The sequence below is a fragment of the Plecotus auritus genome (assembly GCF_963455305.1).
Source record: "Plecotus auritus genome assembly, chromosome: 1".
NCBI classification, from domain to species: domain Eukaryota; kingdom Metazoa; phylum Chordata; class Mammalia; order Chiroptera; family Vespertilionidae; genus Plecotus; species Plecotus auritus.
This window is the reverse complement of record NC_137770.1, coordinates 68,606,383-68,619,030: the sequence shown is the minus strand read 5'-3', so window position 1 is coordinate 68,619,030 and position 12,648 is coordinate 68,606,383. Positions and strand designations below refer to the sequence as shown.

At 41.2% G+C, this 12,648-nt stretch overlaps 1 protein-coding gene across 1 annotated transcript in view; it reads left to right on the top strand.

The window, feature by feature from the left end:
• Window positions 1-5,614: 5,614 nt before the first annotated feature.
• Window positions 5,615-12,648, top strand: part of SLC28A2 (solute carrier family 28 member 2) — a gene marked incomplete at both ends in the record, with an annotated part of 34,814 nt that continues 27,780 nt past the window's right edge. Inside the window, 2 exons of the mRNA XM_080672177.1 lie at window positions 5,615-5,701; window positions 5,836-5,924. Coding sequence (XP_080528303.1) covers window positions 5,615-5,701; window positions 5,836-5,924 — 176 coding nt within the window. The remainder of the gene's footprint in view (window positions 5,702-5,835; window positions 5,925-12,648) is intronic.

Below are 12,648 nucleotides of genomic sequence, written 5' to 3'. Positions count from 1 at the left end.
TAAGGGCAAGGACTCTGGGCTCAGACTTCGTTCTGTCATTTGCTCACTTTGGTATTTGGTGAATTGCTTCATGTCTCTGAGCCTGAGTGTCCTCGTCTGGAAAACTGGGATAGCAATAGTACCTTCCTCAAAGGTGCATGGTTAGGAGTAAATCAGAAAATGTGTGAAATGCATTTCAGTGACTGCCCATATAAGTGAACAAAATAGCTTTAAAAAAGCAAAGCTCTAGCCAAACTGGTTTGGCTCAGTGGATAGAGTGTCGGCCTGTGGACTCAAGGGTCCCAGGTTTGATTCTGGTCAAGGGCATGTACCTTGGTTGCAGGCACATCCCCAGTAGGGGGTGTGCAGGAGGCAGCTGATCAATGTTTCTCTCTCATCAATGTTTCGAACTCTATCCCTCTCCCTTCCGCTCTGTAAGAAAAATCAATAAAATATATTTAAAAAAAAAAATAGGAACTTAACACTGCGGGAAGCCGCCCATTGCCTTCACTAGCAGAGAGGTGTGGACAAGGAACCCAGAAGGCTGGTGACCCTTGAGCTCTGGCAAAGGTCAGGGCTGTACACCCACTGTTTAGTCCAGACAATGGAAGCTGAAGCAACTTCCCTACCAGACAGTCATGTAAATTATTACTGATAAGATAGTCTGCCTGTTACTGAAAATTGCCTGCCTAAGGGCTATAGTTGTATCCCAAATTGAATAAAAGGATGGCAAGGCCAGAGCCCAAGGGGAGTCCTTCCTCTTGAGTTAGGCTCCCGCCTGGTCCCCCAATATTTCTAAATTATTATTTCTTGTCTCGTCTCTTTCATTTGCGTGTGGCCCCTCTTCCAGAGTTTGCACTTTTGTTCTAATTTAATCTTTTGGGAGTGAGGTCACTGTGCCCATGGAGCCTGACTCCAAATCTTTCCAATCCTGCTTTGAAGGTAAAGTAAAAACAAAACAAAACAAAACAAAACAAAAAACAGGAGTGGTAAACCCTGAAATGCTTAATAATAAATAGGATTACTTCCTTATTGTTTTCCCAATCAAGGGTAGACTTTCACCAATGAGATATAGTTAGAGCATCTATGGGGAGGGTCAGGAGTGGGACACAACCACCAACTTACTAGACTTTGTCCACCTACCCATTTAGCCATGGAAAATAATTAGCCATCTATTAATCAATAAGAACTACTAGAGGTAAGGCTTTTAAAATTAGAACCCAAATCAAAATCTCCCAAGAAGTTCAGCAAATAGAGAATAAAGATTCTAATCCACACTATGATTAAGTATGGGAAGTGGTTGTTGATGCTAAGTTTCTAGAACACAAGCCTCATCCATTCCCATCACAAAGCCGGGACTGCTCACCCATCTGCGCCCTGATGCACAGACCTTTATCTCTGTCAGCCTCCATCACCAGCTCTGCTCTGCAAGGGCTGACACAGCCCCCATATGCGTTCTGGAGCCTATTTTCCCAGAGCTCTATCACAACCTTCTCAGGTGGAGCACTGCAAAGTTAAATAGAAGGAGAGATGGGACAAACAGAGGAAGGGGTTTGAAGGAGAGACAGAGAAAAGAGAGGGAGGGAGGGAGGCAGTCAAAGAGATAGAGAAGTTAAAAGTCAGATGTAAAAGCAGAGGGCATGAAAGAAAATAGAAACCCCTAATGGCAGAGCAGAAAGGTTATAACTTCTTAGGACTTACCATATTCTCATTCTGCTTTCTGTGGTCAGATAACATTTGGTTGATCTTTCAATTGGGATTGTTAAAAACTGCTGAATAAGCAGGTTGCCTAGTATATGCTCACTGAATTGGTCAAGCCCAGTGCTACAGTATGGAGGGGTATTTATCATTCCCCTTCTCTAGTTCCACACCCTTCACACTTTCACTACTCTGAAAGAAACCTGTATGAGGGACAAAGCTAGAAAGAAAAAGACCTTAAGCTTCTTGAAGGCAAAGTTTAAAAAACTTCAGGATTCTATGAGAAATGGCAAACATTAAAAAAAAAACAACTATAATTGTATACCTGGCATTATAAAAATATTGGGGTTTTTAGAAAACACTTATCACCACCTCTTTAAACCATTTTAAATACCCCCAGTAGTTCAAATGGCTTGATATTCAGGGTCAACCCTACCCAAAATTGTGACATTTGAAGAAATGTATCTTTAAATTCTGCCCCATCATGTCTTTCTTTTCTCCTTCACAAGCTCTTTCCTGGAGGAACTTCCCCTCTGCTGAGCAGGAACAAAGGCTTTAGCTCCAACACAAACTCTATACCTAGCTCTAACACATACTTACCTCCAACACAGAGAGAGCCAAATGAGGGCAAGGGCCAATGGGAGGGGGGCAGTGAAAGAAAGAGGGAAGTAAGTATAAGGATTGCTTTAGTTAGGGGAGAAGGTGGCACCTGAGAAGATAACAGAAAGTTCTTGTTTAGAACATATTGGTGCTGAGACATCAGTGAGTTATCTAAGTGGAAATGAACTTCAGGTTTCTGGGACGACAGAAGTGTGGGAGGGTTAGAGAGAGGGACTGGATATCATCTCCATAAAGTGAGAGGTGTGTAGTAGGCTGTTGGGTTTACTGGGCCTGAGTGCATGACCAGCAGAGCACAGAGTCCTTATGCCATGCCCACCGGGCAATTGCCTGCCGCTTGATGACTTACAATACCTATAGTCAGAGCAGTTGTGGCTAGCCAGAAGATGTTAAAGGTCCATTTTGCTCTAAAAATCTATATGACTCTACAAGATAACCTGCTCCACACCCCTAGATAAAGCTATTTTATGACCCTGGTGGTGCCAAGGCAAGATGAAATTGAGCAAGGGAGGAACAGAAAGGCCTTCAAATACTCCTTGGTGTTTGATTTCTTCAGTTGTCCTCTTAGAAGAAGGATAATTTCCAAATCTGTGCTCTTGTTTAGCAGATAACAATATAATGTGACATATCCATTCAATATTAGCTCAGTCAATGATGAGAAAGTTGGAATTTTCAGTTTGTTATTTCTCTGCCTTTACACTTACTACAATTTCCTCAAGGGACTTTACTCTGGTCAGAGGGAACAAAGGTCTTAACTCTAATATAAACTCTATACCTAGCTTCAACACATGCTTAGCTTCATTTTAAATGCTTTTTCAGTAGTTTCTCCACTAAATATGTTTTTACTAGAGGCCCGATGCATGAAATTCGTGTAAGAGTAGGCCTTTGCAGCCGCAGCGGCTTACTTGGATCCTGTGGCTGCAGCCCCGGCTTCGTCTGGAAGGTCGTCTGGAAGGACGTCTGGTCTAATTAGCATATTATGCTTTTATTATTATAGATTGATTTCAGAGAAAGGAGGAGGGAGGGAGAGAGAAACATCAACGATGAGAGAAAATTATTGATCGGCTGCCTCCTGCACGCCCCCTACAGGGGATCAAGCCCGAAACTCAGGCATGTGCCCTGAATGGGAATCAAACCCTGACCTCCTGGTTCATGGGTCAATGTTCAACCACTGAGCAACACCGGGCAGGCACCCCTCCCCCCTTACCCCTTCATTTCTTTTTTTTTTTTTTTAATATATTTTATTGATATTTTACAGAGAGGAAGGAAGAGGGATAGAGAGCTAGAAACATCGATGAGAGAGAAACATCGATCAGCTGCCTCTTGCACACCTCCTACTGGGGATGTGCCCGCAACCAATGCACATGCCCTTGACCGGAATCGAACCCGGGACCCTTCAGTCTGCAGGCCGACGCTCTATCCACCGAGCCAAACCGGTTTTGGCACCCCTTCATTTCTTAACTAATTTCTTTATTTTGTCCTTCCTTAATTCCTCTAAAAATTATCTCCATTCTTTAGCTAATTTTTGCAGCCTCCTTAGCATGTCAGAGAAGGCCACACCTCTGTGCCTTTGTTCAAGTTTCTCTCTCTGCTGGTACATCTTTCCCCTTCTCCATCATTCATCCCCTACTTACCTTTCAAGACTTTGCAGACTCACAGCAAATGTTACCAACTCTGTGAACCTTTCTGACACATGTCTTCCCTTAATGATTTGTAAGTTCCTTCCCGGCAGAGACCATGTTTCATTCATCTTTCTATCTTCAGCACCCAAAACAGTGAATACTCCATAAATGTTTGTTGAATGGATTAATGAAAGACTTCCTAGTGCTTCCCAGTGATCATGTGGCATTGAATCCTGCATAGTCCTGCTTTCTGTTTTTCCTTCTTTCTAGTAATTGTCTTTCCCATACAACACGATACATTTCCTGAGTGCAGAGACCTTTCTCTTAGTTCAGTGCTGGACAATGCTCCTGCTGATCTGCCTGTTAGGAGTGCCTGCAGAACTCTTAGACCTGACCCCACAAAACAGTCTTTAACAGATGTCAATGTTTAACTTGAGAGTTGCACTCCTCCTCTACAGGGGAGGACTCCCTTCAGAGTCAGGATCTCTGGGAGCTGAGTTTTTCTTCCCGTCCTTCCCTGAGGAGACAGAAGGAGTCTTAGAAGCTGGTGTAAGAAAGGGTGTTTGGGGAGGGTAGGAACCTGACTTGCTAAATTCCTTAATTGATCCTGTTTAGACCAAACAGGTTGTTCTCTGCCTATACGGGAAGGTCCTAATTTACACAGCAAAAATCTGTTATGTGTGTTTAATGAAATTATATTTTAATGCTTGAAGAGATCACATTAAAAAAATTTCATGGGGTCAGTAAACTTTCTGCAAAGTAAAGAAACATCTCAGAATAAGTTTATAAATTTCAATGTTTGTCTATTAGGATTGCTTACTAATACAGTGAGGCTCAAATGTTGCTTTAGTTTATCGATTCTCTCATTTTGTTTTAATACTTTCTTTATTTGGGATAATTAACATTCATGCTGACTATTCTAAGTGTAGGTTTCTTTTATTTAACTAATGAGGAGCTGTCTTAGATGTTCCAAAAACAATTTTTTTTTTCAAAATATATTTTTATTGATTTCAGAGAGGAAGTGAGAGGGAGAGAGAGATAGAAACATCAATGATGAGAGAGAATCACTGATCAGCTACCACCTGCACGCCCCTTACTGGGGATTGAGCCTACAACCCGGGCATATGCCCTGACCAGAATCAAACTATGACCTCCTGGTTTATAGGTTGATGCTCAACCACTGAGCCACGCTGGCCAGGACAAAAACAATGTTTGTGTTACAATATAGTCAGGAACTTGAAAGCCTGTTAATCTTTGTTTTCTCAGCAATATGTTGGGATGTGGAGCTTTCCCAGCCCTCTGCCTCCCTTTCTGTTTTCTTCTTCCCTGGCACAGGTCAGTGGGGCCCCTCCCAGTTAACAGGAATAGTTGCCCTCTGACTCTTTAAGGAACCTAATGGGGACCTGGGTGAACCGCTGATTCATTTCAATTCCTCCTGGCCTTTATTTCTCTTCTCCTATGTTATTACCCCTTCCTTGCCTATTCACAATAGGAAATAGAAGTCTGTATTTCATTATTTATTATATTAAAATTATGTTTCAAATCTTCCCAATTTTCAGTTTTTAAAGAAATCAGCTAAACCTCTAAAGATCTTTAGTTTTATTTTTTCTGTGGGTAACTGGCCCTAAAATTTCTCCCTAGTCCCACATCTTTCAGCCTTGGCCCTGAATTTGTTTTTCAGTTGAGGAGAACAGGAGATGGAGAAAACAAGTGGAAGAGAGGCCATGGCCATTGCTTTGTCCACAACGGAGACTGGCATAGGGAACCCAGGGCTGGAGCTCACGGTAATCCACCAGTTTAGTTTATGCAGAGCTTTCTGGTCTGCTGTGCAGCCTCCTGTAGAGTCTTTGGCTGCTCACAATACCCATCACCCCTGGCAGGGCCCTGTGACTGACCCCAGCTCTACCTGTGCTTATAGGAAGAAGGATTAAATCCTGAGGGAACCAGGAGAACTGAAGAGCAAGGACAAAGCCTCCAGGATGGGCTGGGGCCTTCCACTCACCACAAGTACGTGTGTTCTGAAATTGGTTTAGTTAAGGCCTAAGGAGCTAGGGTGGGTTAATCGTGGCCAATGGACTCAGGAAGCTTCTGGTCTTATTGTGGCGATAAGACTCACAGCCACCTGATGTTGCCATATGCACAACTATTTGTATCTAAACCTGTGCCATATATAATCGGAGTTGGTTGAACTGACAACAAAAATAACAACAATGAGAATAGTAACAGCTAACATTTATTGAGTACTATTATTGTGCAGAATGCTTTATGTAATTAATTTAATTTTCACAACAACAGGTGGATACTAATTTTAATCCCCCTTTTTTTATCAATTAGAAAATTGAGGCTTAGAAATTAACTTACCCATATCATTGAAAGAGAAAACAGACAAACAAACAAAAACCTCTTCTGGAATACTCAATTTTGGGGATGGGGAGAAAGGAAAATCAGAAAGAGAAAAAAAAGGCAGAGAAGGACCACCATGAGGGATAATAGTGCAAGTGAAAATGTAGAGCCTTGAAAGTCAAAAGGAAAGGAAGTATCAAGAATAAAGGCACAGTTCACAATGTTGTCTGAACAGGCACGGGTCAGGGAAATAGGAGTGAGAAACAGCTTTGAATTTGCTCATGGATTTGGTCCCAGAAGTAATGTCTAAGAAAGTTGTTTGGATAAAGTGGGTCAGATGGAAGCCATGTTGCATGTTGTGGAAAAGGTCTGGATATTTATAAAAAAGTGCAGAAGTCAGACGTTGAGAAGCTTAGAAGAGGCTGTTGAATAGTTTCTAAAGGTAATAATCCTAAACACAGAGTTATTTTTGTTCGTTTTCTTTTCTTTGTTTTTAAGAATTAACTTAGTGACTTCACAGAGAAAACAAGCTTAAAATTTTAAATTCTACTTTCTTCTTCAGAAAGTCACTTTTGTATACAAATTGATATATATCAACATGGACATGGCTGGTCCAAGTGTAATGGTGCCTACAATTAATTGATCACAGCCAGTTACAGATGTTGTCCAGGCCAGTGTGGCTCAGTTGGTTGGGTGTCATCCCATGCACCGAAAGGTTGCCAGTCCTGTTCCTGTCAGGGCGCATGCCCTGGTTTCGGGCTACTTTCTTGGTAGGGGGCATGCCAGATGTTTCACTGTCATAGCAATGTTCCTCTCTCTCTCTCTCTCTCTCTCTCTCTCTCTCTCTCTCTCTCTCTCTCTCTCGGAGTAGAATTGACAAGTTTTAGTGATTAAAGGTCAACCATTTTCAGGACACACACTCAGACCCATCTTTATCCTCTCTTCTGTTCTTGGTTCCTCAGGAAATCCTTAATCTGATATTGCAATGTAAACTGACTTTAGCTTCTCTTTCTTTCCATTACTCTTTCTGAATTTAGCTATATATACATATACAGAGTATCCCCAAAAATATACACACACATTTTGAATGATTGTAAAGGCAGCATTTATTAAAATACATTTTACTTTCAAAATTGAGCTATTAGCTGTTAAAGTGTGTATACATTTTTTAGGGATACCCTATATATTCATATTGCATCGTTATCCATTCATCCATTGATGGGCTGAAATAAACATGGAAACACATACATCTCTCTAATATTTTGTTTTCATTTCCTGTGGGTCCTATGGGTATATACCCAGAAGTGAAATTACTGAATAATTTGATAGATCCATTTTCAATTTTTTGAAGAACCTCCATATTATTTTCCATAGTGATTGAACCAATTTACGTTCTCACCAACAGTGTTCAAGGGTTTCCTTTTCTCCACATCCTTGCCAACACTAGTTATATATCTTGTCTTTTTTATGACAGCCATTCAAACAGGTGTGAGGTTATAGCTCATTGTGGTTTTTATTTGCATTTCTCTGATGATTACTGATGTTGAGCATCTTTTCATGTCCTTTTTGACCAATTGGATATCTTCTTTGGAAAAATGTCTATTCAGCTCCTCTCTCCATTTTTAAATTGGATTGTTTCTTTTTTTTGCTATTGAGTTGTATGAGTTCTTCATATATTTTGGATATTAATCTCTTATGCAATATATGATTTGCAGAAATGTTCTCTCATTCTGTAGGCTGCTTTTTTTCATTCTGTTTCTTTTGCTATGCAGAAGCTTTTAAGTTTGATGTAGTCCCACTTGTTGATTTTTTGCTTTTGTTTTTTGTGCTTTTGGTGTCATATCCAGAAAATTATCACCAAGATTAATGTTAAGGAGCTTCTTCACCTACATTTTCTTCTAAGAGTATTATGGTATCAGGTCTTATGTTTAAATCTTGGATCCATTTGTGAGTGGTATAAGATAGGTCAGTTTCATTATTGTGCATGTGTTTATCTAGTTTTCCCAACATATTTGTTGAAGAGGCTATTTTTCCCCATTGGGTGTTCTTGGCTCCCTTGCTGAATATTAGTTGACTGTATATGTGGTAATTTAATTCTGAGCACTCTATTCTGTTCTATTGGTCTATGTGTCTTTTTATGATATACTAGAGGCCTGGTGCATGAATTTGTGCACAGGTGGGGTCCCTCAGCCTGGCTGGTGATCAGGGCCAACTGGGGGTGGAGGAGAGAGGGACGCTGAGAGGTTGGCCGGCTGTGGGAGGTTGACTGTGGGAGTGCACTGACCACCAGGGGCAGCTCCTGCATTGAACACCTGCCCCCTGGTGGTCAGTGGGCATCATAGCTACTGGCCAGTCATCCAATTGTAATGGTTGCTTAGGCTTTTATATATATAGGTCATACTGTTTTTATTATTATAGCTTTGTATTATAGTTTGAAATAAAAAAGTATGATATCTTCAGCTTTGTGTTTTTTTCAGGACTGTTTTGGCAACTTGGGGTCTTTTGTGGTTTCATACAAATATTAGAATAGTTTTTTTTCTATTTCTGTGAACAATGCCATTGGTATTTTGATGGGGAATGTGTTGAATCCATAGATGGCTTTGGGTAGTATGCACATTTTAACAATATTAATTCTTCTGACTCATAAACATGAGATGTCTTTCCATTTTATTTTTAATGCCTTTCCTCTCGTTATGCCCTTTCTTTTTTCTATGCCTTTCTTTCTTCAATATTTTAAATGATTCCATTTTATCTCCTTTGTTGGTCTATTAGCTATAAATCTTTTTTTGTTATATTAGTGCTTGCTTTAGTATTTATAATATACCTTCAACTTATCAAGTATACCTTCAAGTGATATTATATCCTTTCATGTAAAGTATAAGAACCATATAACAGTATACTTCTGTATCTCTGCTTCCAGTCTTTATACTACTATTATTTATGTTTACACATCTTACTTCTACATGTTATAAACTCCATACTACTATTTTTGATTAAATACTAAATTATCTTCCTATATGCTCCAACTTAAATGTACCTGCACCTGCATGAATCCTTATCTTTTCCCCTCCTTTATCAGAAGGCCTACTCTCCCTAAGTCTGAAGCCAACTTCATTATCATCCTTCTCTATCCCCTTCTACAGAGCCCTCTTTCCCCTACATCTTCAGTTACTCCTCTGTTAGACCTTTCCTCAATCTATAAGTGTACTCAAGGTTTTTTCTTCTTATAATAAGCAAACAAACAACTCAGCCTTACCTCAACCTTATGATAACTTTTTCCTTCATGGCCAAGTTTCTTGGAAAAGTGGGATTTATTTGCAACATCATTTTCTCACCTGTCCATTCACTTCTCAGTCCCACATAACCTAGTTTTCACTACCACTGGTCAGCTGAAATTCTCTTACTCAGATGAGCAATGAAAACCTACTTATCAAGTTCAATGTACACACACTTTCATTGGAAATCTCTGCAGCATGACCCTTCTGACCCTTTCCTTCCTTGAAACGAATGTTTTGATTTCAATAACACTACACCTTCCTCATTCTCCTAATTCTGGATATTCTTTATTTTAGTTTTCCAGGGTCTGTCACTTTTCTTCTCTTCTCACTCCTACATGTAATGTCTTGATTTATAAAACCACATCTGAAGTCTGTACCTTTGTTCTAAGCTTCGGCCCTATACATCTAACCATTTGCCAAACATCTAAACACTTAGATGTCACATATATACTTCAAATTAAACATTGAAACCAAGCTCCTATCAGCATAGGTTTGAGGCTTCCATACTACTTCAGGTACCAGGTTGGGCTCTAGGCACACAAGATGAATAAACTCCCATTTCCTCCTCATGCCTTAGGTCTGTTCTTCCTCCTATATTCTCTACTTTGGTGAATGACTAAGGCATGCATGGCAGGAACCTCATTATCAGCCCAGTTTTCCTCCACTTGATATTAATCCTCTCTCCTACACATCTGTGCCATTCACCCCTCATATCAATCTCCCCTTGCACCCTCAGTTACTTCCTTTATAGCCCCAGTCTATCTCCCGCCCCACTGCCACCAGAGTGATCTTTCTAAAACACACATCTGCTCACATTATTACCTTGCTTACATTCTGCAATGGCTTTCCATTTTCTACAAGATAATACCTGAATTCCTAACCATGGCATATAATCTATATGACCTGGCTTCTGTTCCTTTTTACCAGCTTTCTTCCCACCATCCATCTATATACTCCCTGCTTCCCAGTGACTGAAAATCATACTGTTTTTTCAAAATGCTAGGCTCACTCACGTATGCTTTTCTTCTTCTGGAGATTCCCCAACCTTCTCTTCTAACTGCCTGCAACACACCCACTTAGCAAACTTCTTCCCTTTCCTCTCATATCAGTTCGCCTCTCCTCTCCTTTGTAAAAGCTTCTTCAGCAATCACAGGCATGGTTACCTTCTCTCCTGCTCTCTTAGCAATCACACATTTTGAATTCTGGGATGGTCCCTCTGAAATTCTAGTCTTACGTCTCTAAGTAGAAGCCACATGGAATGGAAAGATCTGGATTTTAAATCCTAACTCTGCCACCTACTGGCAGGCTCAGTTCCCTTGCTCATACTTCTAACCAACCTTGTGGTTTGTGGGAGGATGATTGGTGAAGTCTGGTAAAAGGTGCTTAATAAACAGTATCTGGTTTTTCTTTTCTTCACAGGCAAACTTAAAAAAAAAAGTCCATATATGCTCACACTCACTCAATCCCCTGAAATTCTGCTTTTACCCAGTCACTCTCCTGTAAACCACTCTCTTCCACAGAACCAGTCACCTCTTCACTGCTGAATCTAGCATCTTCTTCTCATTTGCTATGCCGCTTGATTTTATTATCATTGAATATCATTGACCTCTCCTCCTGCCTAAAGATCATTTTTCTTTTTCACTTTTTCTCTTAGCTCTCAAACTGCTCCTACTAAGTCTGCTGTGTCTTCTGGCTGCCCTATCAGAGCGACTGTTCTGACTTCCTGGGAGGATGGTGGTAAGCCTGGTAGGGATGGGTGGGGATGGCAAGATAGGTAGGTGGCTGTGAGCTATACAAGTTACCAGGAGGGAGGTTGGGAAGGGTGCCTGCAGCCTATGTTACATGCCAGTGCAATTCCCAAGTGAAGAATTTTAGGCAGCCCTTCCTTGCTGGGAGCTTCTCCTCACTCCTCTTTATTTTGTTTCTCATTATGGCCTGAACCTGCTATCAATAGCTGAATGAGCTAGAGCTCCTTTGTCTTCAAATTCCTATTGAAATCGTTTTAAAAGGTGTAAATAGGGACAAACTGTATTAGCACAGGAAGTCCATAATGGGCCTTAACCATATATTAGAAACCAGGAGAAACTTCTGCTAACAACAGAACTAAAGGGCCTGGCTCAAAAGGCCACAGAAGGTAGTCATGACTCTCCCTAATGAGAGAGGACACTTTACCTGGGAAGATTTCACTGTCTGTCAGAACCACTGCTACCTCTAACTTGGAGAGAACAGAGTTCTGGAATGAAGAGAGGGTGGGTTGAAGGGCTAGTTAGAAATCCCGTCACATAGGTCCTTCCTGTCTTAGTGTGAAGATCTGATGTTTTCTGTTATCTGAAATAGCCACATCAAGCAGAGATTTGGATACAGTATGGTGGAAGAGTTCTTTCCAAAATGATACATCCATCACAACTCAGCAACTAAGCACCTGGCTGTGTTCTGGTTTAGGTTCCCTTCTCACTCTACCTGGGCTGATGGGTCTCAGAACTGGTAATCCCCAGGTGCACAGAGTCTGCTTCCAATGTAAGTTTTCTGGCTTCCCTCTGACAGACCTTTCTCTTGCCTTCCTGGGTTTTCCAATTCCTATTTGGCTTTCTACTTTGGCTTATTGATAAGCTTTTTGTTTCTCAGACTCAGTCACCATTCTCCCTTGGACACTTTTGATAACTTCTCAAACCCTGTACAACACTCCCCAGCTCTCCTTGCCCATCCAGTTTGAAACTAGTTGTGTACATAATTTTGAATCTGGCAAAGTGGTACAAGTACAGTACCCATGGACTAGTTCTTTTCATATCATCCTATCTAATAAAGAGGGAATATGCTAATTGACCCTCACGCCATTGTAAAAGATGGCAGCACCACAGCCAATAAGGAGGAAATATGCTAATTGACTACCCTGCCCTCAAAGATGGTGGCGCCCACAGCCAATAAGGAGAAAATATGCTAATTGCTGCCACGCCCTCAAAGATGGCGGTGCCCACAGCCACAAGATGGCGGCACTCAGTCCCCTCAGCCCTGCTGGTGCAGCAAGCGTGTGGCAAGCAGGGCCCGGCCGCTCCGTGCACCTGCCTCCGGAGTCCCCCAGTCCCCTCAGCCCCCCAGGTGCCCAGGGCTGG